The following is a 26637-nucleotide window of genomic DNA, read 5'->3' on the forward strand; positions in this document are numbered from 1 at the left end:
GACTCTTCGGCGCCCTCGCGTGGCAGTGACGCAGTCCCTGGCCAGGCGCGCTGACGTCACTGTGCGTCGGCACTGGCCCTGCTAGGGCGGGGGACGTCGGGAGCGCTGGACTTGAGCCGGTGGTGCAGTATCTCGCGTCTGTCTGCTTCTCCTGTGTGTATGTGTGTGTATGTTTGTGTGTGTGTGTGTGTGTGTGTGTGGAGGCCGCCAGGCACCCGCGCCGTTTCCGTGTGTGTGCGCTTGCACCGAGGTGAGTGCAGCTCCTTCCGGGCCCAGGCCACGGGAGGCGGGTCGCGGCGAGTGGGCCCCTGGGGCCCACTTCCAGAAGCTGCGGCGGGCCGAGGCAACACAGGGCCTGGGAGTGCTGCATCCTGTGACCCTTCTGCCCTCCACTCTCGCCTAGGCCTGTATTTAATACGGAAGCTCTGATTCCAAGACTTGAAATCGAAAATAATTTTAAAAAATTTATGTTTGCATGCTTTCTTTGGCTGCTGCCCACTTAACCCTCGGTATACTTTTTCATTTTCTGAAACCAAGGCAGTTCTGTGGCGGCGAGATTGTGTTTCAGATAGCTTCAACTGCGCTTCGCCACTTTAGTAGTCCTTTGTGTGCTGTGAGATATAACTCTTGGAAATTAATGGGTAAATCCCATAGTTGCTCGTTTTTCTTCCAGTCTGTCCTCCCACCCAGCTACAGTTTGCATAAAGAGGGCGAAATTCACAGTACGGTGCTTGCGGATAGGAGTTTATAATTTAAAGATGTGGTATCAGGTCCTGGTGTAACGAAAGCATTTATGCAAGGCCAGTGTTTCAGAGGCCTTTGTGCTGCGTTTTGTTTTCGAGGTGCTTTCTGTTGCTGTTGCTTTGAAACTGGGAGGGAATTGTTGAGTTTAAGAATTTGTATTAATGACTTCCTGATACATTCATGCTTACTGGTCAGTTTGCCTAGTCCTGTAGAGATTTAGCATTAAAAAATAATGTTACTATCTAATTACTGTTGTGCTGTCGTTGATGGGGTGTAGTTAATCTTTTGCCTGCGATATTATCTTTAAAAGTTGTATTACATTATATTATATTAAAAGTTGTCACCAGAATAGGGGAGGAGACCAAGGATAAAATATTTTCTTATAAGGAAATGCCCATCTGTCTTTGAAGTTGTATGTTTTTTAAAATATATATACTCTTAGTGTTAAGGGCGCTGTATTGCATTTATTTTAATTAAAGCCTTTCCAGTTAGGAAGTATAGGTGACAAATTGCTGGAATTAAGATGTATTACCTAAAGTGTAAATCATTTTTAGATTTTTTTGGAATAAATTGAATGATCTGTAAGTGCTCTTTAGTATAAAAATAGTTTTCTAAAACAGCTTTTTCTTTTCCTCCCCCCAGATTTACAGCTCTGAAGATACTCCTTTTCCCCCTCATTTTTTCCTGCTGCAATAATAAATCCCATTATGGAGACCCAGAAACTTTAAAGGGATATATAGCTTGAATTCTGTGGAGTGTAATTTTGTGTATGAATTATATACATATTTAAAACATGAAGGGTTTTCAGAAAGAAGGCTAGAGGGGTTAATTAGTTATGCATTATGTATAAGCAGTAGTTCTGTTGGATTACAATATTAGGCATTTGTAATAATACTAAAAAGGACAAGCTGTATCTTGATAAATTGATTTATTTGTAATTTCGAAATGAATAATATTATAGATACATGATCCTTAAATAATTTTTAAGTGCAGTGTAGAAAATTCCTGCTGTGGAAACTTTATGGTTAACTACTTAAGTTTATGGAGAAAATACCTTCAGTTGATTAAGTATAATAAAGTGGTATGCAGAGTTAGGAAGAAAGGCAATATAATATTGGTGCTGCAGGAAATGGAAACATATATAGACAGTAATTAACAAAAGTGGAAAAATTAACAGTTTATTTTAAGCAAAATTCATTTCATTTGACATGATACCCAGTATAATAGGCATAGGTTCAACATAGGTTGATGTCTCCAAAAGTTGTTAATCTGGAACTAACATAACCCATTTAGGTAAATACTAATGAAAATAAGTTGTGTGAAATTAGCCTGTAGATAATGTGACCCCCATGAAGGCTTTTTGTTTACTAGCCTAAAACACGGTTTTTTTTTGAGGGGGTGGTATTATTAAAAGTGCTTGTGGAGAAAAACCCTGGTATTTAGTTTTTCCCTCTTATGACATAATCAGTAATTGGCTTGCTACCCAGGCTTTGTAGCGTATAACCAAAAGTAAATTAAAGGTATAATTTAGGTATTCTATAGTTGTTTAGAATTTGGGGAATATAAACCTCCTCGAAAAGTCCAGTAGTTTTAAATATTTTCAGAAGTGTGTCAGTTTCTTTCAGGCCATTGTATTAGTGTTACACCAATAGGTAACCTGAATATAATCCCAGGAACTACCACAGAGTATCTCTCAGTAATTTAGAAGTATATGTCAGTAATTTAGAAGAGATATTCATCCTCCCTGAGTGTAAACTCAGGTATAAATCCAGTAAAGTAGGTGTAGTGAATTTTAAGCAGGAGTCTATCATTTGGTTCTTTTTTAATAGTAAAAATCTAATTTAGTGTGAAGGGATGAGAAATTTTGTGTGAGAGTTTTTTACCCATCAGAAAGTAAAATCAATCACTCATGCACAAAACTACCTCCCGATGACTTATCCCAGGTCCCTCGTATCAAAAATTTAAGAGTATAATGGAAGATCACACGATCTTGTCAAATCGGACAATCGACAACAAGCACAAAATGAAATACGACTTTTCATGTGAGCTCTACAGAATGTCTACATATTCGACTTTCCCCATTGGCGTTCCTGTGTCGGAAAGGAGTCTCGCACGTGCTGGTTTTTATTATACTGGTGTGAATGACAAGGTCAAATGTTTCTGTTGTGGCCTGATGCTGGATAACTGGAAGCAAGGAGACAATCCTATTGAAAAGCATAAACAGCTCTATCCTAGCTGTAGCTTTATTCAGAATCTCGTTTCTGTTACTAGGTTGGAATCCACTTTTAAAAATACTTCTCCAATGAGAAACAGTTTTACACATTCATTATCTCCCATTTCGGAACAAAGTGGCTCATTCAGTGGTTCTTATACCAACCTTTCATCAAACCCTATTGATTCTAGAGCGGTTGAAGATACCTCCCCATTGAGGACTAATCCATACAGTTATGCAATGAGTACTGAACAAGCCAGATTTCTTACTTTCCACATGTGGCCATTAACCTTTTTGTCACCTTCAGATTTGGCAAGAGCTGGTTTTTATTACATAGGACCTGGAGATAGGGTAGCCTGCTTTGCTTGTGGTGGGACACTAAGTAACTGGGAACCAAAGGACGATGCCATGTCAGAACACCGGAGACATTTCCCCAACTGTCCATTTTTGGAAAATTCTTTAGAAACGCTGAGGTTTAGCATTTCAAATTTGAGCATGCAGACACATGCAGCCCGACTGAGAACATTTATGTACTGGCCGTCTACTGTTCCAGTTCAACCTGAGCAGCTTGCAAGTGCTGGTTTCTATTATGTGGGTAAGAAACTAACATAGCTCTACATTTTCTAGTTCATTTTGATTTACATATTAGAATGTGTGTATTCAATTTTAGTCCTTTGTTTTCTTAAGGTCGCAACGATGATGTCAAATGTTTTTGCTGTGATGGCGGACTGAGGTGTTGGGAACCTGGAGATGACCCATGGGTAGAACATGCCAAGTGGTTTCCAAGGTAATTGTTTTTAAAGGTATTGCTACACAAAATTGCTTAAAGAAACGCGTCCTTGCATGGTTAAGTTTATATCTCAATATAATAAAGCTTCTCTTATACTGTTAGGGAATTAGCCTTTTAAAACTCCCAATTTGAACTTAAAATATTTTGATCGAAAATGTTGTGGAATGTTCTGTGTACTTTTTTTTGTAAGCCATGTATTTAGGATATTGTTTAACTTGATGACTCATTTACAATTATGGCCATACATTTCATTTATATAGTTCCCATTTTGCTTTAAGGACCCTTAAGGATTAAAGATACGTGAAATAGAACAAAAAAAACCATAAGTTGGTAAGAAGGGAAAAGGAAAACAAGTGACAAAAAATGGATCTATGAATAAGATAAATACATATAATAAAATCTGTTAAGTCTCTTTAATTGTAAATTATTTTTCTGCCCAGTTTTATCTTGTGATATGTCACATAATTCCTTTGTCTCTAGCAGTATTCTATTTTTAGAAAGAATTTAGAGGCAGTGTTGTGAGTGGAAATAGAATTAGAAGTTAGCCCTGGCGGGTGTAGCTCAGTGGATTGAGTGTGGGCCTGTGAACCACATGATCTCAGTTCGATTCCCAGCCAGGGCACATTACTGGGTTGCAGGCCAGGTCCCAGCAGGGGACTCACGAGAGGCAACCATACATTGATATTTCTCTCCCTCTCTCCTTCCCTTCCCCTCTAAAGATAAATAAATAAAATCTTTAAAAAAAAAGGAATTAATTGTTTTTCTTATGGAGTAGCTATATAAACTTGAGCAAATTGTGTGATGCCTTTGAGCCTCCCACCTGTAAAATGAGAAAGTTGGACTAGATCATTTTTTAAATTGTGGTAAAATATAAATAACAAAACTTATCATTGTAACCATTTTTAAGTATGCAGTTCTGTGTCATTAAAAGCATTCACATTGTTTCTTAACCATTACCACCATTCATCTTCTCAAACTGAAACTTGTATTTATTACACTAACTCATTATTTATTTGGCCCCTCCGCAGGCAACCACCATTCTACTTTCTGTCTCTGAATTTTACTACTCTAGGTACCCTTCACAAATGGAATTGTATAACATTGGTAATGTTTTGATCTGTGCATACTTTGCACAACATGAGGAATCTCTTAAATCCCTTCAGGAAATTAAACACTTTTTGTCATTTTTGTGTAAGATAAAAAAAAAATTGAGTAACAAATATTTTATTACAGATCAGTACATTGTTAAAAGTTGATTTTGAAGTCATATTTTTAATATTCATAATATATAAGATAAATTTGACTTTTTAACTGAAAAGTGACATATTTTGTCTATTTTAAATAATCTACATAGCAAAAAACATGTTTTATTATCAATATTTTTTTTAAAGATTTATTTACTTATTAGAGGGAGGTTAAGGGAGGGAGAAAGAGAGGGAGAGAAACATCAGTCAGTTGCATCTTGTACATGATCCAGGAACTGAACCCGCAACCTAGGCGTGTGCCCTGACCGAGAATTGAACCAGCAACCCTTCCCTTTGCGGGATGATTCCCAGCCAACTGAGTATGCCTGGTCAGGGCTTATTGTCAGAATTTTAAATGACAATTGTTTGACTCTATGGGATTGTGTACATATAATTTGAAATTTAACTGTACTGTATGAAAAAGACAAAACAGCTTTCCAGTTCCAGTGTTTGAATGGTTATATTTTGTCCTTTATAAAACAAAACAAAAAAAATTCTTGGTTTATTTCTGTAACTTTTGTTTTGTTTTAAATGGTTAAATAAGGGGAAAAGCTTAGGGGGGCTTTGTATAAACTTTCTAAGTACAACAGATTTTCACTATGGGTAATCTTTAATCTCAGTAAATAAAAAACCAAAATGGGTAATTGTTATTACTCTGTTTTAAACAGTTCATTTATTTACTTATCAAATATTTGGATGCCTAATGGAGACTATTTTAGGTGCTGGGGATATAACAGTGAATAAGACACACAAAAATTATCCTCATGGAATGTATTAGAGAAGGTGGAAATATGGAGCAGAGTTTTTATGCTTCCTGTCTTTAATCATTGTGAATATAAATTAATCAATCCCAGGATAAAAAGTCATTTAAAACTATATAAAGATCAAATCACAGTTAACATCTAGCTATGTTATTTGCATGATAAACGAGTCCTGAGCATGCATATGGTCTTTACTAATTCTGCCCATTCACCAATTAAGGATATTAGAGTTGTTTCTAGTTTGCAGCAATAATAAATGAAGCTACTGTAAACACTAATAAACATTTGTGGATATATATTTTCATTTTTCTTGGGTAAACATGTCCAAGTGTGATTGGTGAGTTATATGGCAAGTTTTGTTTTAACTTTATAAGAAACTGCTAAATTGTCTTTTGAAATGGCTGTATCACATAAAATGTCAAATTTCCACTGGCAAGGTATAAAACCTCCAGATGTTGGGCATTCTTAACAACATTTGGTATTGTCAGTCTTTTTTATTTTAGCCGTCCTTTTTTTTTTTTTAAGATTTTATTTATTTGTCTTTAGAGGGGAAAGGAAGGAGAGAGGGAGAGAAATATCAATGTATGGTTGCCTCTCATGAGTCCCCTGCTGGGTACTGGCCTGCAACCCAGGCATGTGCCCTGACTGGGAATCGAACTGAGAGATACTCTAGTTCGCAGGCCCGTGCTCAATCCACTGAGCTACACCATCCAGGGCTATTTTCATTAGCATTTTCTTAATTACCAGTGTTGGCGAGCTGCTTATTCACTTATTTGCCAGCTATACATCTTCTTTGGTGAAGTGTCTGTTCAAATATTTTGCCCATTTTTAAGTTTTTTTTAAATCAAGTTTTGTGAGTTCATAATATATTTTGGATATAGTATAGTGCTTTATCACATGTGCTTTGCAAATTCTAAGTCTGTGGCTTGTGTATTTTCTTTAACTTGTGGAGATTGCAGTAAAAAAAATTAAAGCACAGGTTGCTTGTATCCGAAAGATACATTCATTACTAATAAGTGCTGAAATGGGGGAAAAATTAAAAACACTGCAACTTTGCACTTATTATATTTATATAATAAAAATACATGATTTTTATTTTCAGTTACAATCTAGAAATCATTAAACAAAAAATTTAAAGAATACAAATTTTCCTTTTCAAATAATGGAAATATAGGTATTGCTAAAAATATAACCAAAAGATGTCTTTAACATTAATTAATCAGAGAATCTTCAATAGTTGGCTTTGCAGACTATTTTCGTAACATTCATTGCAAACAAGATTGCTGCTATTCTCCAGGCATAAATACTTTTCACGATACTTGCAAAAATATTTTGATGAGCAACTCATTTTGGATGAATAGCACCTAACAACGTATTTTTCTTTTTCTGCTTGTTGAGGGAGCTGTACCCATGTTGTTAGAATTTCCTTCAACTGTTGTTTAAAATTGTTGAAATTTCAAGTATAAAGGCTTTATGCACACCTGTAGCATTTTCTGAATGCCTTTTTATTTGTTTTGACACTAACTGCATTATAAGATTTCTAATAATTATTCTGCACCTTATTTTCACATTGCTGTTCAGTCTGAATACTCTGAGCATTTATTCCTGCAATATTCAAAATTGCGTAGAATATAACCATAGGCATTCTTCTGGTGTTCCTGGCCATAATATATGTACTGATCACTTCGTCCACAGTGTCAACTCCTGGTTGTAATATTCTGTTAGGTCAGGCTTATGTGAATCTAAATTTATGGCACCATCAAAATACATACATGAAACTAAAATTACATTTTTTCCTTTTTTGGATATATGAGATATAAGTGTACAGTCTGCACCAAAAGCAAATAAATTGCATTTTTGGGGCCTGTTTCTGGAAGACACACATTTGGGGGTAATTGGGGTTTAGTCTTAATGAGCAGTACCTACATATGAAAGTCACTTCTTTTTCAAGTAATAGGTAAGATTTATATCAGTGAACCAGTTATCTGCTGTAATATTACGTCCTGATGAGTAAATGGATTCTGCACGTGTCTTGGTTAGGTTTATTACTAGTCAAGTGAGGACCTTTGGGCTGCTTATTGGCTTATATTTCAAGATTTCCTGTGTAAAATAGTTTTGAATCACCCATAGCAAAAAATTTTATACCATATTTACTGGACTTGGATGGAATATACTGTCTAAACCCACATTTGCCTCTAAATCCAGGTAACATTTGGTCTGTTATATTCTGTCACATAGACTGATTTAATTTACAGTATTCTATAAATGCTGAGAAAATGTCTCCCAGCCACTATTTTGTCTACTTTCAGACATTCTAAGTGGATGAATTTGTCATCAAACCTGTTATAATTATGAGTAAATCTAAATATCTGCAAAGATACTGTAAGTCTAAAAAGTTCAGTTTGACTACCATCTGTAACCCATAAATCCTGCAATTTAGCAATTGTGTCTATGTCAACCAGCCAGATATGAGGCCTAAAAATGCTTTCAGTTCAGGTTTGTCAATTCATTTAACATCTCTTTCTCCTGAAAACCAGCTCAAGATAAAATCAGTGTATTTATTTTGTATATAATGAGATTAGATCGAAAGTAACATTTGTGATAAAGCAGTTCCAAGTTTCAAGTTCTCTCTAGGCATTTTTTTGCTTTTGGCCAGACTAATGGCAGTTGACACAAAATATTCTGTGGCTATTTTCTAATCTGTTTTCTTACTGGATTTCTCCTCCACTTTGATTCTTTATCCTTTCCAAAAAAATACTCTTTATTCATGTCTATTTCATTTTCACTAAAATATCTTGGTATCCGAATCTTTTGAACAAACTTCCACGTACATAATCTTCATCTTCTAAATCACTTTCATTTTCATGTTTGACTCTATCATTCTCATCATCAGACTCAAGTAGCCTTTGCTGAAGTTCTTCACCATCTCTTGGATTATCGAATCAATATATTTTTCCAGACATTTTCAACAGTAAATAAAAAAAACCCCACAACACTGACTTCATTGTTCATGGGAAAAAAGCCCAACTACACCAACAGTGACTTTGGAGTTTGTGGTATCTCTCAGATACAATTTACTATCAAATATCAAACAACCAAACTGATGGCTTAATGTTATGGCTTAACATTAGTCACATACAAACATCCAGCTAGCTGTGATCTTGAACCTACGCACCTGATGTATGTAACAGTATTTAGGAAACGAGTTTGTGTGTATCTCTTAGATAAACTGTGACCTCTGCAGGGTTAGCAGTGTCTTTTGATGAGCACACTTTTTAATTTTGATTATGTCAGTTTATCAATTTTATCTTTTATGGATTATCCTGTGGTATCTTAATAAATTTGCACCTTACCTAAGAATAGAAAGATTTTCTATGTTTTACACTTTACATTTATGTATATGATTTATTTTTAGTTTATTTTTGTGTATAGTATGGGCATAGTTTGAGGTTTATTATTTGCATATGAATACCTACTTCACTGGCGCCATTGTTGAAAACAAAAGGAATGACATGGAAACATTTTATGTGAACTTCCTGGGACACCTTTGAGAGACCCTACTAGTTTGAAAACAAGTATTTGGAAAACAGATTATGTATAGATGAAAATATTTGCTTCAATATTTTTTGGAGGGAGAGGTTGTGCTTTAAATGTAATGGAAAAGTGGACACTGGAGAAAGATTAGCAGTTATATTGTGAAAGATCACATTTTAGGAATACTGTATTATAGTTTAGGAAACTGTTAAGCCCCAAAAGTAAATTGTCTGGAATGGCATTTTTCAAGCCTCAGTTTGTGCTCCTTTGTAGGTTTAAGGGGGCCGTTTTATTGTTGTTATTGTGTTAATGGAATTAAAGAGAAAACACCAGAATGCATCAACACATAGTAAGAGTCTAGTATTTTATGAGAATTTTGTTCCAGTTAGGTTTTTATGTGTACTATGTTGTGATGAAAAGTATTTATATTATAGGGCACAAAGAGTGTGAAAGCTACTTTTTAGAATGATTGGGTTATGTTTTTGATATAAAACAATTAAAAAAACAATTTTCCTCTTATGTTTTAGGTGTGAGTTCTTGATACGCATGAAAGGGCAGGAGTTTGTTGATGAGATTCAAGCTAGATATCCTCATCTTCTTGAACAGGTAAATAAATTTTTATAATGACATTGAATTCTCCTAAATAATAATCACAAAAACATTAGAAATGATCATTACAGATTTTGTGTCCATATTAATATTTTTAGTTTTTATTTTTTTAACTGCCGTGTTGAAGGGCTTAAAAAAAGATTGCCTTTTGCATTTAGTTTTTTGAAAATCACTAAACATCCTACTATATAATTTGTGGTAAGGTTGGAGGAGGATTTATAGTGTATCCTCCATCTTTTCCAGAAAAGAAAATAGAAAATACATTGTCCGATGTTTAGAACCTCAGAGAATGATCCCACGAAATACAGCTTTCTAAAAGGAATGAGAAATCATTAATACATTTTGCTACTTTCCTGAAACTAGAGGAATACTTGAATTCTAATTTGGAAGTAGATAAATTTTAAGGAAATTTATATGATGATTAAGGTAAAACGAAAGCAAGATGAAGTATTATGTAAATTACCTAGTTTTCAAAAGAGTATGCACATTATATAAGGGAAACCTATCTTGATGTTGCTTTGTGCAGGATGTTTGAGGTCTCTGATTTTACCTATTAATTTTTCTCCTGTTTCGTAGCTGTTGTCAACTTCGGACCCTCCTGGAGATGAAAATGCTGAGCCACCAAGTATGTATGAAAGTACTTCAAGTATAGAATGGTAATTTTTATAAGAATGTTGGGAACTAAAGTATGTAAAGAAAGGATTTCTGAAGTCATAGAAACTAAAAGCTGGAAGTTAACTAATAAATATTGTGTCTACTAAGATTCATGACATTGTTAGAAGTTTCTTAGAAGTAGTCTTTCTTAAAGTACTGACATTCAAGTGAGGAGACATGTGCATGTAGAAAAAGAACCATAACAAAACAGCTCAAGGAATACCAAGGAAAATGCAAATAATTAACCCTCCAAGGAGGAAAAGTTGTTTGCTAGCTTATAGCATATTTGAAAAAACGTAGTTCACATATGATTTATGACTTGGGCTAGATATTAGGTATTTGTCAGGTATATAGCATTTTAGTGCAAAGATAGGAAGTACATCTTCTGGTTAGTATTTAATTTTAATCTGTCATTTAGTTCAGGGGTCCCCAACCTCCAGGCTGCAAACTGGTACCAGTCTGGGCCTGTTAGGAACTGGGCCTCACAGCAGGAGGTGAGCTTGAATGTAATGCGCTTGAATCGTCCCAAAAACATCCTTCTCCTCCCTGCCCCAGTTCGTGGAAAAATTGTCTTCCATGAAATCATCCCTGGTGCCAAAAGAGTTGGGGACCACTGATGTAGTTTATATATATAAGTTCATGTTTTGGTGTCCAAAATAATGAAGATAATAGTTCACTGATTTCTGTACTAATCATGTTTAGGAAGGGGTATTCTGTACTTGGCATACCATTTCAAAGAATATTGGGAAATTTGTAGCAGGACCAGAAGATTACAATATATGAGTCTTAGAAACCATGGCTCAGTAAGATTACTGAAGATTTGGGTGGTAGTATTTCGCTTGGAAAAGAAAAATAGTTGCTTGGATATATGATAACCATCTCCTGTATAATAACTAGGAAAAAAAAACCAGTAGTGCTGACTATTCTTTAAATTTATAACCACAGCTTTCTAGTGGGCTGCCCTGCAATCCTTCGGTTCCCTAACAAAATCAATTTGCCAAACTTTTAAATGTCCCACATTTTCTCCATTAAGTTTCTAACGCCGTTTCCTACTTTATTCTCAGCTCATAAACCTTATTTCACTGAGAAAATGAAAAGAATCAAAGGAGAACTCCCTCATCTTCTCATTAGGAAAACTACCAGTCTACATTAATTTACCCGTATACTCTAGTTTCTGTTCTTTTATAAAGGATGCATTGTCCTTTCCTTTATCCAAGCTCAACTTCTTACACTAACTCTCTTTCCTTTGAATCTCATCCCCCTACTGCCAATTTAAGAACTTTCTTTGGCAGTAATCTACCCTTTCTCACATCATCAATTTTTGTTTCTCTTGACTCATTTATTTCAGCATACATACATAATATACTGTTGCCAGTCCTCAGAAAATCTTCCCTTGAGCTTACATCTTCTTCCAGCAGTTGCCTCATTTCTCTTGCTTCCAATTACAACAGAATGCCTAAAAAGATTTATCCGAGCTAACTTTCTTCTTCACCTTCCATTCTTTCTTTAATTTGTTCTACTAAACACTGTTTCTGTCAGGGTCATCAAGAACCACCATCTTAGCAAGTGTACTACTTGATTGTTACCCGCACTTGAAGCGACTGAGTGCTTTATCTCCCCTCCCCTCCCCTGCCACCCCAGCTTTATTGAGATGGAGTTGGCATACAACATGGTGTAAGTTTAAGATGTACAGTGTCATAATTTGATACACATACTGCAAAATGATTACCACATTAAGGTTAGTTAACACGTCTGTCACCTCACATAATTAAATTTGCTCTCTCAGTAACTTTTAAGTATATAATACTGTATTATTGACTGTCGTCACGCTGTATTATTGGGTCTACAAAACTTATTCATCTTATAAGGTCCACTCATGTTGTCACAGATTGCAAGATTTCATTCTTTTTATTGGGTAAATTATATGTATATATAATTTATACTACATATATATTCACACTTATTTGTATATGTGAATATACATTAGTTACATTTTCTTTACCCATTTATCTGGTGATGAACACTTACAGGTTGTGTCCACTGAACATGGGGGGGGGTACAGGTAGCTCTTCAAGATAGTAATCTATTTTCCTTTAAATAATATACACAGAAGTAAGATTTTTAGATCATAAGGAAGCTCTGTTTTTGATTTTTTGAGAAACCTTCATACTGTTTTCCATAATAGCTACAACAGTTTACATTCCCACCAAGGGTGCTAAGGGTTCCCTTTACTCCACAGTGTGGCCAACAGTTTTCTCTGGTGTTTTTATGGTAATAGCCATTCTAACAGGTGTGGAACGAAATCATTGGGTTTTTTAAATTTGCATTTCCGGATGATTAGTGGTGTTGAGCATTTTTTCATGTACCTAAATGGCCATTTCTTCATGGCCATTTGTATATCTTTGGAATATGTATCTTTAGGTCCTCTGTCCATTTTTTAATTGGGTTGTTTGTTTCTTTTGCTATTGAATTGTATGAGTTCCCTATGTATTTTAGATAATCTCTTTCCTGATACATTGTTTGCAATTTTTTTTCATTTTGTATGTGCCTCTTCATTTTATTGATGGTTTGTTTCCTTTGTTGAGCAGAAGTTTTTAGTTGGGTGTTGTTGTTTTTTGTTTCTTTGTTTTTAATTTTAATCGTTCAAGTAGACTTTGATGTTGTTGATTTTTGCTTTTGTTGCTTGTGCTTTTGGTGTTGCATCCAAAAATCATAGCCATGGCCAATGTCAAGGAGTTTTTCCTCTCTCTTCTAGGAGTTTTATGGTTCCAAGTCTAAAATTTAAGGTTTTTTTTTTAAACTATGGAGTTTATTTTTGTGTATGGTAGAGGATAGGGGTTCAGTTTCATTCTTCTGCATGTGAGTATCAGTTTTCCCAGTAGCATTTTTTAAATAAGATTTTATTTATTTATTTAGAGAGAGGGGAAGAAAGGGAGAAAGAGAGGGAGAGAAATATCAATGTGTGGTTGCCTCTCACATGGCCTGCACTGGGGACCTGGCCTGCAATCCAGGCATGTGCCCTGACTGGGAATCGAACTGGTGACCTTTTGGTTCACAGCCTGAGCTCAATCCACTGAGCTACACCAGCCAGGGCCCTAGTAGCATGTATTGAACACTTTCTTTTCCTCACTGGGTATTCTTGGCTCCTTGGTTAAATACTAGTTGTCCTTATGTGTGTGGACGTACTTCTGGTCTCTCTATTCTGTTCCATTGGTCTGTGAGTCTGTTTTTATGCCAGTGCCATATTATTTTGATTACTATACCTTTGCAATATAGTTTGAAACCAGGAAGTGTGATGCCCCCAGCTTTGTTCTTTTTTCTGATGTTTGCTTTGGCTATTTGGGGTCTTTTAATGAATTTCTGAAATGATTTTTCGGTTTCTCTGAGAAAGTACCATTGGAATTTTGATAGTGATTATCTTGAATCTGTACATGGTTTTTGGTAGTATGGACATTGTCATAATATTAATTCTTTTGGTCTATGAACATGAGATAGCTTAAGTTTTTATTGTTTTTACATTGAGATATAATTATTTTTTATGCAATAGTAAATGGGATTTTCTTTATTTCTCTATCAGATACCATATTTTTTGGACTATAAGATGTACTGTTTTTCTTTTTTTTTTAAATATTGTATTTATTTATTTTTTGAGAGAGGGGAAGGGAAGGAGAAAGAGTGGGAGAGAAATATCAATGTATGGGTACCTCTCGTGCATCCCCTGCTGGGAACTGGCCTGCAACCCAGGCATGTGCCCTGACTGGGAATCGAACCTCGATACTCTGGTTCGCAGGCCCACACTCAATCCACTGAGCTATGCCAGCCAGGGCTATTTTTCTTCTTTTTTAAAAAATTCCCCAAATTCGGGAGGAATAATGGTTGTTAATGCTGCTGTTGAGTTCTGTTTACATTTATATTGGGAAATATTATGTTATTTATGTTATTAAATATTTTACCACATATTTTTTGCTTTAAAATTTTTTTCCTGTTTTCCTCCTCTGAAACCTAGGTGTGTCTTATGTTCTGAAAAATGTGGTATTTCATTGTTAGTGGATGGTAATACAACTAATTATTATGTGCTTTTTGGGGTTACTTTTACAGAATTTACTGCAATTTCAGTGAATTTGCTTATTCTAACAGATTTTTGTTGGAGTCTGTAAGTGTTTTCTATATATAAGTTCATGTCATCAGTAAACAGAGACAAATTATTCTTCTTTTCCTATTTGGATACCTTTATTTCCTTTCTTGTCTAATTCTTCTAGCTAAGACTTCCAGTGTTACATTGAATAAATGTGGTGAGAGTGTGCACCTTTGTCTTATTCCTGATCTTAGAGGAAAAGCTTTGAGCTTTTCTCTATTGACTATGTTGTTAGCTGTGGGTTTGAAATATTGGTCTTTATTATGGTGAGTTATGTTTGTCCTGTCCCCAATTTGTTGAGAGCTTTTAATCATGAAACAGGTTGAATTTTCTCAAATGCTTTTTCTGATCTGTTGAGAGGATATGTTTTTTATCCTTCATTCTGTTAAAATGGTTGTTCATGTTTATTGATTTGCATATATTGAGCCATCCTCACATCCTAAGATAAATTTCTTTTAACATAAGCATGATTCTTAATATGCTGTTGAATTATTTGTTAGTATTTTGAGAATTTTTATCTGTATTCATCAAGAATATTAATCTCTAGTTTTTCTTCAAGTAGTGGCTATAGTATCAGGATGATGCTAGCCTCATAAGTGAGTTGGAGGTTTTCCCTCCTCTTTAATTTTTTGGAGGAGTTTGAGGAGGCTTGGCATTAATTCTTTTTTAAATCTTTGGGAGAATTCACCAGTTAAACCATCTGGTCTTGGTTTTTCTTTGTTGGGAGGTTTTTGATTCCTACTTCAATCATCTTAGTTGTTACTGGTCTGTTCCCATTTTCTGTTTCTTTATGATACAGTTTTGGTAAGTTGCGTGTTTCTAGGAACTGATTCATTTCATCTAGATCGTGCAGGTTTTTTTTGCACATGTTAGCATTAGTTTTTTGTAATAGTCTCTTTTATGATCCTTTACATTTCTGCTGTTTAATTTGTCATGTCTTCTCTTTAATTTATTATTTAAGTCTTCTCTTTTTTTCTAGATTAGTCTGACCTCTGGTGTTTCAATTTTGTTTATCTTTTTAAAAAACCAACTCTTAGTTTCTTTTTAGTCTTTTTAAAATTTTCTTTATAGTCTCTATATAATTTCTTTCTGCTCTAATTTTTATTATTTCCTTCCTTCCTCTAACTAGGGCTTAGTTTCTTTTTCTGATTTCATATATTTAAAGTTAGGTTATTTATTTGAGACCTTTTTTTAATGTAGGCACTATTCTTTTAAACTTCCATCTTAGAACTATTTTTGCTGCATCCTCTAAGTTTTGGTACATTTCATTTTTGCTTTTGTGTGCTTAAAAGATATTTTCTGATTTCCCTTTGCTTTCTTTGGTGCATTGTTGTTCATAATATATTGTTTAATTTTTCTGTATTTGTGAATTTTTCCATTCTTTTTCTGTTGCTGATTTCTCATTTGTGTTTGGAAAGGAAACTTCATATAATTTCAGTATTCTTAAATTTGTTAAGGCTTGTTTTGTGGCCTGATACATGATTTCTCATGAAGAATGTTCCCTGTGAGTCCGAGAAAAATGTTTTCTGGTGCAATTGGACGCAGTATTCTGTGTATGTCTGTTAGGGCCATTTGGTGTTAAGTGTTATTTGGGTTTGCTGTTTCTTTGTTAATTTTCTGTCTGGGTGACCTATCCAATGTTGAAAGTAGAGTATTGAAGTCCCCTACTATTATTTCTCTTTATTTCTGTTAATAATTACTTTAAACATTTAGGTACTCTAATGTTTGGTGCATATATATTTATAGTTATTAATACCTGCTTGATGAATTAACCTCTCTCTAATGACCTTTTTGTCTTGTACTGATTTTGACTGGAAGTCTATTTTATTTGATGTAAGTATAGCCACTTCTCATCTCTTTTGGTTACCATTTGCATGAATATCCTTTTTCATACCTTCAGCCTGTTTCCTGAAGCTACAGTGAGTCTCTTGTGGGCAGCATATGGTTGGATCCTGTTGTTTGAATCCATTCAGCCACTGTGTATCTTATCAGAGAATTTAGATGTCTGTTTACATTTAAAGTAATTATTGATAGTTAAGGACTATTACAATTTTAATTGTAATAGTTTTAATTGTAAAAGTTTTCTGACGTTTTACAAGTTCCTTTGTTCATTTCTTCTTTTGCTGTCTTCCTTGCTGATTAATTTTTTTTTGTGTTTACCATGAGGCTTACATGAAATGTAAGTCTGTTTTAAGCTGATAACTTACCTTCAATCATATACAAAACCTCTGCACTTTTACTTCTTCTCACTGTACATTTTACACTATTGATGGTTTTATATTATGTAATAGATATTATATTACATCTTTTTATATTATGAATGCATTAGTAAATTATTGTAGCTATAGTTATTGTTTTTTAACTTCCATACTAGAGGTAAGACTGATTTATACACCATTGTTACTGCGTACAGTATTCTGATTTTGACTATATATTTACCTGTACCAGTAAGCCATATACTTCTATATGTTTTATACAGTTACTTAATGTCCCTTCATTTCAACTAGAAGAAACCCTGTTAGCAGTTCTTGTAAGGCAGGTCTTATTGTGATGAACTACCTCAGCCTTTGTTTGTATGGAATGTCTATCTCTCCTTCATTTCTGAAGGATTGTTTTGCGTGGTTGACAGATTTTATCTTTATGCACTTTGATCTATCAAGTTAGTCTCTCCTGGTCTGCATGATTTCTGCAGCAAAATCTGTTGATAGCCTTGGAGGATATGTGAGAAGTAGTTTTTCTCTTGCTTCTTTGAAAGAACGACTCTTTGTCTTTTAACATTTTGATTATGTGTCTTTGAGTGGTCTTTGGGTTGACCTTACTTGGAATGTTTTGAGCTTATTGTATTTCTGGGTATCCATAACTCTCCCAAGATTTGGTAAAATTTTCAGCTATTCATTTTTTCTTTAAAAAAATTTTGTATTTCTTTCTTGGCCAGTGTGTCTAAGTTGGTTGGAGTATCATCCTGTAGACCAAATGGCCACAGGTTCAATTCCCAGTCAGGGTTTGATCCCTGGTGTGTACGAGAAGGCAACAAATCAATGTCTCTCTCTCACACTGATGTTTCTCCTCTCTCTCTCTCTCTCTCTTTCTCTCTTTCTCTCTTTCACTCTCACTCTCTCTCTCATCTCTCCCAGTAATTAAAAAAATTTTTCAGATAAGGATTAAGAAAATTTATTATTTCTTTCCCTTTCTGTTTTCTTCTGGGACACCCATAAAGCTAATGCTCATGTGTTTGGTAGTGTCCCATAATTCATGTGGACTTTTTTCACTCTTCTTAATTTCTTTTCTTTTTGCTCTCATAACTGGCTAATTTCAAATGATTCCCCCTTCAAGTTCCCTGATTCTTTCTTCTGCATGATCATGTTTGTTGTTGAATTTCTCTGTTTAATTTTTCAGTTCTGTCATTGTATTCTTTAGCTCCAGAATTTCTGTTTGTTTTTTTATGGTTTCTATTTCTTTATTAAACTCATTTTGTTCATGTGTTGTTTTTCTCATTTTATTTAGCTGTCTGTCTTGGTTCTCTTGAATTTCATTGAGTTCTTTAATTGGTTATTTTTAATTCATTGTCAGGCAAATCATAGTTTTCAGGTAAATTGTAGCTATTTCTTTGGGTTAGTGAGACTTGAGTAGTTTCCTTTGATGGTGTGATACTTGCCTGGTACATGTAACCTTGCCTTGGTGTTCGTACATTTGAAGGAGCAGACAACTCTTCCAGTATTTATAGACTGGTTTTATCAGGTAAAGACCTTCTTCTGTAGGGTCCCCTGGCTGATGGGATTGCCTCTGGATTGTCGTCATGCTTGGTTGGAGGGGTTATAAGGCTGTTGCTGGGTTTGTGGTAGTATTCATGGATGGTGGGCTTGTTACCGGGGGCTTGGGCTGGTGTGAATCCAATCTGATCCCATGGTGGATAGGGCTGATTCTAGTACATTGTTCAGTAGGATATTGTTGGGACAAGGGTCTGCTGAAGTGTCCACAGTTGGGCTCCAAATAGTGTGTCAGTTACTAGATGTGCAGTTGAATGTGGCTCCCTTCAGGCCCCTGGAGGGGCTCCTGTCTGGTCACTGGATTTGTCTCTTGATGGGAGCAGTTTCGGGTTCAGCCAAGATTGAGGTCTGTAGACCTACCTCTGGAAGCATGGATGGTCTCTTGGTGGAGTAGGCTGCTCCCTAACTTGGCTAGAAGGCTGTTATTTCAAGATCTCCTGAGGTATAGACCTCAATGTCTCCCACAAGGTCCCTATGCTAGAGGTACTGGTTGAGAGGGACTAAAGCTGGGTACTGGAAGTACTGGACCCTTTCAGGGTCTTCAGGTGCTCAGTTGGGGGTGTCTCTTGCTGGGCCAAGTGGCAGCAGGGCTGTCTGTGGACTATAGCTGGAATGGGTTGGAACCCAGGTACCAGGCCCTTTCAGAATATGTAGTCTGACAGGTTCGCCTCCAGTGGCTCTCGGGCTGTGACTGGATGTGATCCACAGGCAACTTCAGTGTCCACAGCTGAGACTGAAGTCTTACGAGTCTTTTACCGGAAGTTTAGGTGGGCATGACTTCTCTCCATTTTCTTGGCGTACGGGGTTGGAGACAAGTTAAATTGGATTGTAGCCATGTCCTGAAGGGTACGAAGCTGTTTCTGGGTCTGTAGCTGGACCATGTTCAGTGAGTCAGCTGCCTGGGTACAGGCCTGTCTTTTCAAAACAGTTCTTGTTGGTCTCAGACTGCTAGAAGATTTCATAACCTTCTAGCTAGATTTCAGATGTACTTTGTTATTTTATTTATTTTTAACTCTGACCAAGGATATGTTTATTGATTTTAAGGAGAGGTTGCTCTTATGTACACCCCAACCAGGAATAGAACCTATAACCTAGTTATGTGCCCTGACCAGGAATCAAACACACAACTTTTGGTGTAAGGGGCAATTCACCAACCAAATGAGCCACCCAGCCAGGGCCCACAAAGACACTTAGTCCATGGATGGATTCCTGTCGTTGATGGGGGCACAGGTTTGGAGCGGGTAGTATGAGTGGAAAACATCTTATTTAGCACTCTTGCTAATGTCATTCACTCTTCTTCATCCTTAAGACATAGTCTCTCTTGTTTTAAAGACTTCATTTATTTTCAGAGAGAAGGGGAAAGGAGGGAAAGACAGGGAGGGAAGCACTGATGTGTGAGAGAAACATCAATTGGTTGCCTCTTGCATGTACCTGGACCAGGAAGTAACCGGCAACTTTTCGGTTTATGGGACAACACCCAACCCACTGGGTCACAAGCAGTCAGGGCTTAAGACATCATCTTTTGACTTCCCAAACACCATATTCTTGGTTTTTCCTTGGTTGAACATGAATGATCTTCTTTTGACAGCTCTTTTTTCAAACTAAAGGATGGAATAACTCTCAACACTCAAGCCAAGTTTATTTCTCCATTTTCTGAGCTTTAGGCTGGCTTGTCCAACTACATATTTAAATCTCTACTTAGGAATAACATTTTCTCCCTGTCCTTTGTCCCTCGAATCTGCTGTTAATCTGAGATGGGGAAACCCATCTCAGTTAATGGTAGCCACTTGCTAAGGTCAGAAGCTGACTCAGGTAGGTGTCATTCCCGATTCTTCCCTTTACCTTATATATTTATTTATGGAACCACAAAGATCATGAGAAGAACCAACTTGGAGGAATCATGCTGCCTAATGTCAAACTGTACTATAAGGCTATAGTAATAAAAACAGCATGGTACTAGCATAAAAACAGACACATAGATCAATAGAGAGCCCAGAAGTAAACCTACCCCTTTATAGTCAATATTTGACAGAGGAAGCATATACAATGGGCTGAAGATAGTTTATTCAAAAATCATGTTGACAAAATTGGACAGATATGTGCAAAAAAGTGAAACCAGACCACTTTCTTATGCCACACACAAAATGAATTCAAAATGGATAAAAAGTTAAATGTTAGACCTGAAACCATAAAGGTCATAGAAGAAAAAATATATAGGTAGTACAATCTGGACATTACTCATAGCAATATTTTATTTGATGTACCTTCCCAGGCAAGGAAAACAAAAGAGAAAATAAGCAAGTGGGACTACTGCACTAAAAGGTTTTTGTGCAGTAAGGGAAACCATCAGCAAAATAAAAAGGCAGCCCACTGAATGGGAAGACGTATTTGCTGGTACATCTGATAGGGGGTTAATATCCAAAATTTACAAAGAACTTAAAAACTCAACACCAAAAAAGCCCAAACAATCCAATTAAAAAATGGGCAAAGGATCTGAATAGACACTTCTCCAAAGAGGACATACAGATGGCCAGTAGACATATGAAAATATACTCAGTGTCACTGATCATCAGAGAAATATAAATTAAAACCACAATGAGGTGCCATCTCACACCCGTTAGAATGACTTATCATCAATACAACAATAAACGAGTGCTGGTGAGGATGTGGAGAAAGGGGAGCCCTTTTGACCTGTTGGTGAAAATGCAGACTGGTGCAGCCACCGTGGAAAGCTGTATGGAGATACCTCAAAAAATTACAAATGGAACTGCCTCATGACCCAGTGATTCCACTTCTGGGAATTTATCCAAAGAAATCCAAAAGATGAATTTGAAAGAATATAAGCACCCCTGTGTGTTCACTGAGCATTATTTACAATTGCCAAAATTTGGAAGCAGCTTAGTAGTCCATCAGTAGATGGATGAGTGGATAAAACAACTATGGGACATTTACACAATAGAATACTACTTGACTGTAAAAAAAGAAAATTTTACCCTTTTCAACAAATTCATGGACCTGAAGAACATTATGTTTAGTGAAGTAAGCCAATCTGAGAAAGACAAACATCGTGCGGCTTTACTCATATGTGGAATGTAATGAACAAACTCAACGGACAAGCAAGAGACAGACCATACAGACAGAGTATAGGCTGACAGTTTGGGGTGGGGGAGGACTAGGGAGCAGAAAGCGCAGAAATCTAGCAAAAAGGACTCACGGACGTGGACAACAGTGTGGTGATTGCAGGGGAAGTGAGGTATAAGGGGGATAAATGGTAATGGGAAAAATGCAATAAAAATAAAAATAAAAGATTCTCCACACATCCACAAAGAAGTCCTTTCATCTTGTATATGCTTTACAAGTCATTTCATCTCTACCTTTGTAATATGTCCTTAATGTTCCCACTTTTCTCCGTTCCCATCCCTATCAATCTATCCAAACTGCCATCATCTTCTATTAAAATACCCTAACAGGTCTCCCTGATTCCATTTTATTCCAGTGTATCAACAAACTGCCAGAGTCCTCTTTTGAAAAAAGAAATCAGGTTTTATGAGGAGCCTGCTTAAAACCCTCCTAGAATATTCTGGCAAAATAAAATACAAACTTGCAAGGCTGTACATGATCTGGGCATCATCCTTCACTCTGACTTTCACCACCTTTTTGTTTCTTGAATATATCAAGTTTTACCTTTTTAAAACATTTTATTTATTTACCTTTTTTTTGTTGTTCAGGTGCAGTTTCTGCCTTTTCCGCCTACCCCTCCTCACAAGCTTTTCTCTTAAGGTTTTTACACTTGCTTTTCTCTTTGCCTGAAAGGCTTCTTCTTTTACGTATTTCCACAGTTTACTGCTTTTTATCACTTAAATATTTGTTCTGCTATTACCCTTTCAGACAGGGCTTCCATATATGTTTGAGCAAGGGAGCACAGTACACATTGTACACATTACATGTTTATATGTTTATTATAACAATTTTCCAGCAGATGGCAGTAAAGTATCTTAAAAATTATGTCTTTGTAATTTTCATAGAGTACCTTATTGGCTATTGAACCATCCTATTCATCAATCTGTTATCAGAAACTGCTTCCCTGATTCCCTTATCTAAATTGTCCTCATCCCTCCTACTTTGTTTTAATCACCTTACACTGCTTTATTTTCTTCAGGGCACTTGTCACTGTCTGAAATAATGTGACTTTGTTTACTTTGACCATATTGGTTTATATCTTTAGACATGAACTAGCCTTCCTTTTTTACTATACTTTCTGGTTTGCTTGTTATTCTTTCTGTTTCATCAGTTCATCTCTTTTGATTCTGTTTATCTTCAAGTTAGAGCTCTAATGCCATTTTTTTTTTCATGAAGTCTTTGTTGATTTTCCCAACTTTCCTGGTTAAAATGAGATAATTTCTCACTTCAAAATTTGTATAGCATATTGGTTTCTGAAACGGAATCACTTGGAGAATTTTTAAAAGACACAGATTTCTAAGCCCTATCCCCACTCTCTTATTAAGCAGGTCTAGAATGTAGCCTGAGAAGTGGAAATGGTATTTTTTAAACAGTACCATATATTACTACATTCTCACTTGATCTTGATCGAGTGTAAACTTTTGTTGGAGTTATACGTAATTGGTGCATCTAACTCATCTCTCTTACCAGGATATAAACAGCATGAGATTAGAGTATGTCGTAGATATTTTTCTACAAATATTTATATTTGTGGAATTTAACATTTGTACATGTCTTTTCAAATAGTTGTTCATTTTGGACCTGGAGAAAGTTCTTCAGAAGATGCAGTCATGATGAATACACCTGTGGTTAAAGCTGCCTTGGAAATGGGCTTCAGTAGAAGCCTGGTCAAACAGACAGTTCAGAGTAAAATCCTAACAACTGGAGAGAATTACAAAACAGTTAATGATATTGTGTCAGCACTTCTTAACGCTGAAGATGAAAAAAGACAAGAGGAAAAGGAAAGACAAACTGAAGAAGTGGCATCAGGTATTTGGGAACGTTAGTCAACGGTATTATTTCTCAGTGGCGCCCATCGGATTGCCTCTCAGGTTACAGGACAGTTAGCACCCTCTTCTGTCCACTCACTGCTTGTAGCAGCCTCCAGCCGTTTCCAAACCGCACATCCCCTTCGCCACTGTGGATAGTGGACAACATCACTTGAGAACTCTTGACTCTAGTCCTTTTCTCTATGTTTATTTTCCAGTAAGATTCCCTGATACATGCTAATCAGAGAGTTTTAGCGTAACTCTTCTTGAGCTCTGTTTACTTCTTATAACAAATTTAAGTTGTTCTGAAAAGCAAGATTTTAACATTGAATACAGGTTTTCTGTCTTTTTTAAGTTCTTTCAAGTCATGTTTTTATATGGTATTCGACTTTCTAATCCTTATACAAAATATAGAACTGATGATGAAATCCTAGGACTTGGTAAGAAGCCCCTGTCCAACCTAAAGATACTATAATAAAAGTTATATGAGTGTCTTGGGGCCATTATTAAGTAAGACTATGGTTAACTTGAACACAAGCACTGTAATATCATGACAATTGATCTAATCTAGTCACTAATGTGTGGGTATACAGGACAAAGGAAATTTTTTATATCCCAACTGAGAGTGAGATTTAGCACACTGCCCAGAATGGTGCACAATTTAAAATTCATGAATTGTTTATTTCTGCAATTATCCATTCACTGTGTGTGGGCTGTGGTCAACTATGGGTAACTGAAACCGTGGAACGTGAGACCGGAGGTGAAGGTCTGCTGGGCTGTTTCATAAGCATGGAGTTGAAGGGAACTCTAGGAGACCTGGGTCTGCAACTGATTCTGCTGTGACCTTGGACAGGTTCTCATTTTTGCCCTGGGTCTTCCTATTTGAAAATGAGAAGCAGTCATAGCTTCCTTACAGGATCTTTGTATCAAATACAACACTTTATAAAGCTAAAGTGATATTAATCCTTTTGAATTAGCGCTTTGATTTTCTTTCAATAAATACTCAAGTGCAATTGCTAGGTGGAATACTTTATCTGTTTTTAATTTTTTGAGGACTCTCCATACTGTTTTCCATAGGGGCTGCACTGGTTTGTAGTCCTCCCATGAGTGCACAAGGGTTCCGTTTTCTCTGCATCCTGGTCAACACAAGTTTTTTCCTTTACTCGGATAGTAGCCGTTCTGAGTGGTGTGAGGTCGTGTCTCACTGTGGTTTTGATTTGCATTTCCCTGATGATTAGTGATGTCTTTTTTTTGAGAAATGTTTTTCATGATTTCTATGCATTTTTAGTGGAGTGATCACCTAGTAAGGTATAAATGTCTAATTACCATGTTGCCTGAAATTAATATAACCAATATAAAATGATATGCCAACTATATTTAAATTTTTAAAACTTTAAAAAAGTAAAGTGATAAAATGCAAGTAGAAGTTAGTAGTATTAATTCTCTGGGGGGAAAGTACAGAGGTGGGAAATTTTTATTATCCTCTAAAATTCTCTGTTTTCACCAGAATAAAGGAAAAACAGGCTTCTAAGCATATAAATGTATTGGCTTTAAAAGGACACAAAGAGACTCTGTGTGTACACTTAGTGTTAGCTAAATCGAGAAGTTCTTCAAATGAGAGACATTAATGTGCAAACAAGTAAATTAGTCTTTTTTTAAGTTCCTATTTACTTAGTGCCTAAATTGCTTGCAGGGTTGGCATGAGTATAGTTGGAGCAGTTTAAAATCTAATGGTGTTTTTCTTTCTTTCTTCTTTTTTTTTTGGTGCCGAAACCTGGGGCTTTTGTTTTTTCCAATGAAGATGATTTGTCATTAATTCGGAAGAATAGAATGGCTCTCTTTCAGCAATTGACCTGTGTGCTTCCTATCCTGGATAATCTTTTAAAGGCCAATATCATTAATAAACAAGAACATGATATAATTAAACAAAAAACACAGATACCTTTACAAGCAAGAGAACTGATTGATACTGTTTTAGTTAAAGGAAATGCTGCAGCCAACATCTTTAAAAGCTGTCTAAAAGAAATTGACTCTACATTATATAAGAACTTATTTGGTGAGTTTTTTATTTAAATTATTTTAGAAATACTTGGGATTATGTTCACTTTTGTATTTGACAACAAAATAAATTTAATTAGCAAACTATATAATTCAACATGTTGTAAAACACTGAAGTCTTTTATTTTTATTGCCCAAGTAGTATGGCTAAATGTTTTCTGATAATATCCATACCTAGAATCTCTGTTGTTCGATAGATAGTAGGCAAAACAGATAGGTAGTAGGTTAAGCAGTGTTGTATTTGGTAGTGATGCTTTTTGTATGTTTTGCTTTCTATAGTGGAAAAAAATATGAAGTATGTTCCAACAGAAGATGTTTCAGGTAAAACAGAATTAAGACCAGACCAACACAAATCATTACTTGTACTATTTTTTTAATGGGAACTAATAGAAATTCAGTTTCACTGACGGCTTTTGTTGTTGTTACTAGGTCTGTCACTGGAAGAACAATTGAGGAGATTGCAAGAAGAACGAACTTGTAAAGTGTGTATGGACAAAGAAGTTTCTATAGTATTCATTCCTTGTGGTCATCTGGTAGTGTGCCAGGAATGTGCCCCTTCTCTGAGAAAATGCCCTATTTGCAGGGGTATAATTAAGGGTACTGTTCGTACATTTCTCTCATAAAAGGAAAATAGGCTGTTAGCCTGTATGTAAAAATCTTTAAAATATTGTCCAACATTTTTTAAGCCATCTGAAGTAAAAGGGAAATATTGATTCCTTAATTAGTAATATTTTTTGTGTTCCCCCCTGCTTTGTTACTAGCAATGTTGTTTTAAAAAATACAGTATCATATATCATATTTAATCTTAATTTCTGTTATATCAATTGGACAGTTTATGTTTGGTGGGCTGTACATGTGTCAACATAGGAGAAATTAAAGGCATAAGTAGTCTCAGTGCTCTTATGTATCATTGCAGGGTGACTGAATTTGGTATTTCTGAAAGGTTTGAGTATTGAGTACTACCTTAGAGTGTGGTTTAAAAGAACTGGAGACCAGGAACGCTGAAGTTTATCAAAGTGATGGTGCCAAATTCTCTTTGGTGTTTTTCACTTGTGTTGTAAAATAAGAATTACTTCTTTTACTGGTAAATAAGCTGTTACCTAGTTTGTGAGAAACATCTTAATAAAGTTCTTTAAAAAGA

At 35.7% G+C, this 26637-nt stretch overlaps 1 protein-coding gene across 1 annotated transcript; it reads left to right on the forward strand.

The window, feature by feature from the left end:
• The first annotated feature begins 277 nt into the window (after positions 1 to 277).
• BIRC2 (baculoviral IAP repeat containing 2) lies at positions 278 to 26637 on the forward strand. Its single transcript, XM_037151895.2, has 9 exons — positions 278 to 373; positions 1387 to 3551; positions 3644 to 3743; positions 9813 to 9891; positions 10471 to 10519; positions 23197 to 23439; positions 25240 to 25494; positions 25776 to 25817; positions 25926 to 26637. Exons 2-9 carry the CDS (start codon positions 2717 to 2719, stop codon positions 26117 to 26119), a joined length of 1797 nt encoding a protein of 598 aa, XP_037007790.2. The 5' UTR covers positions 278 to 373; positions 1387 to 2716; the 3' UTR covers positions 26120 to 26637.

The sequence above is a fragment of the Artibeus jamaicensis genome, unplaced genomic scaffold (genome assembly GCF_021234435.1).
Source record: "Artibeus jamaicensis isolate MK-2021 breed Jamaican fruit bat unplaced genomic scaffold, CSHL_Jam_final contig_585, whole genome shotgun sequence".
Taxonomy (NCBI): Eukaryota; Metazoa; Chordata; class Mammalia; order Chiroptera; family Phyllostomidae; genus Artibeus; species Artibeus jamaicensis.

Excerpts from the sequence above, each read along its gene's own strand:
- BIRC2 (XM_037151895.2), top strand. The coding sequence starts at position 2,717 with ATGGAAGATCACACGATCTTGTCAAATCGGACAATCGACAACAAGCAC. Across the intron at positions 25,495-25,775 it reads ATTATATAAGAACTTATTTG|TGGAAAAAAATATGAAGTAT; the intron begins GTGAGTTTTTTA and ends TGCTTTCTATAG. Across the intron at positions 25,818-25,925 it reads TCCAACAGAAGATGTTTCAG|GTCTGTCACTGGAAGAACAA; the intron begins GTAAAACAGAAT and ends TGTTGTTACTAG.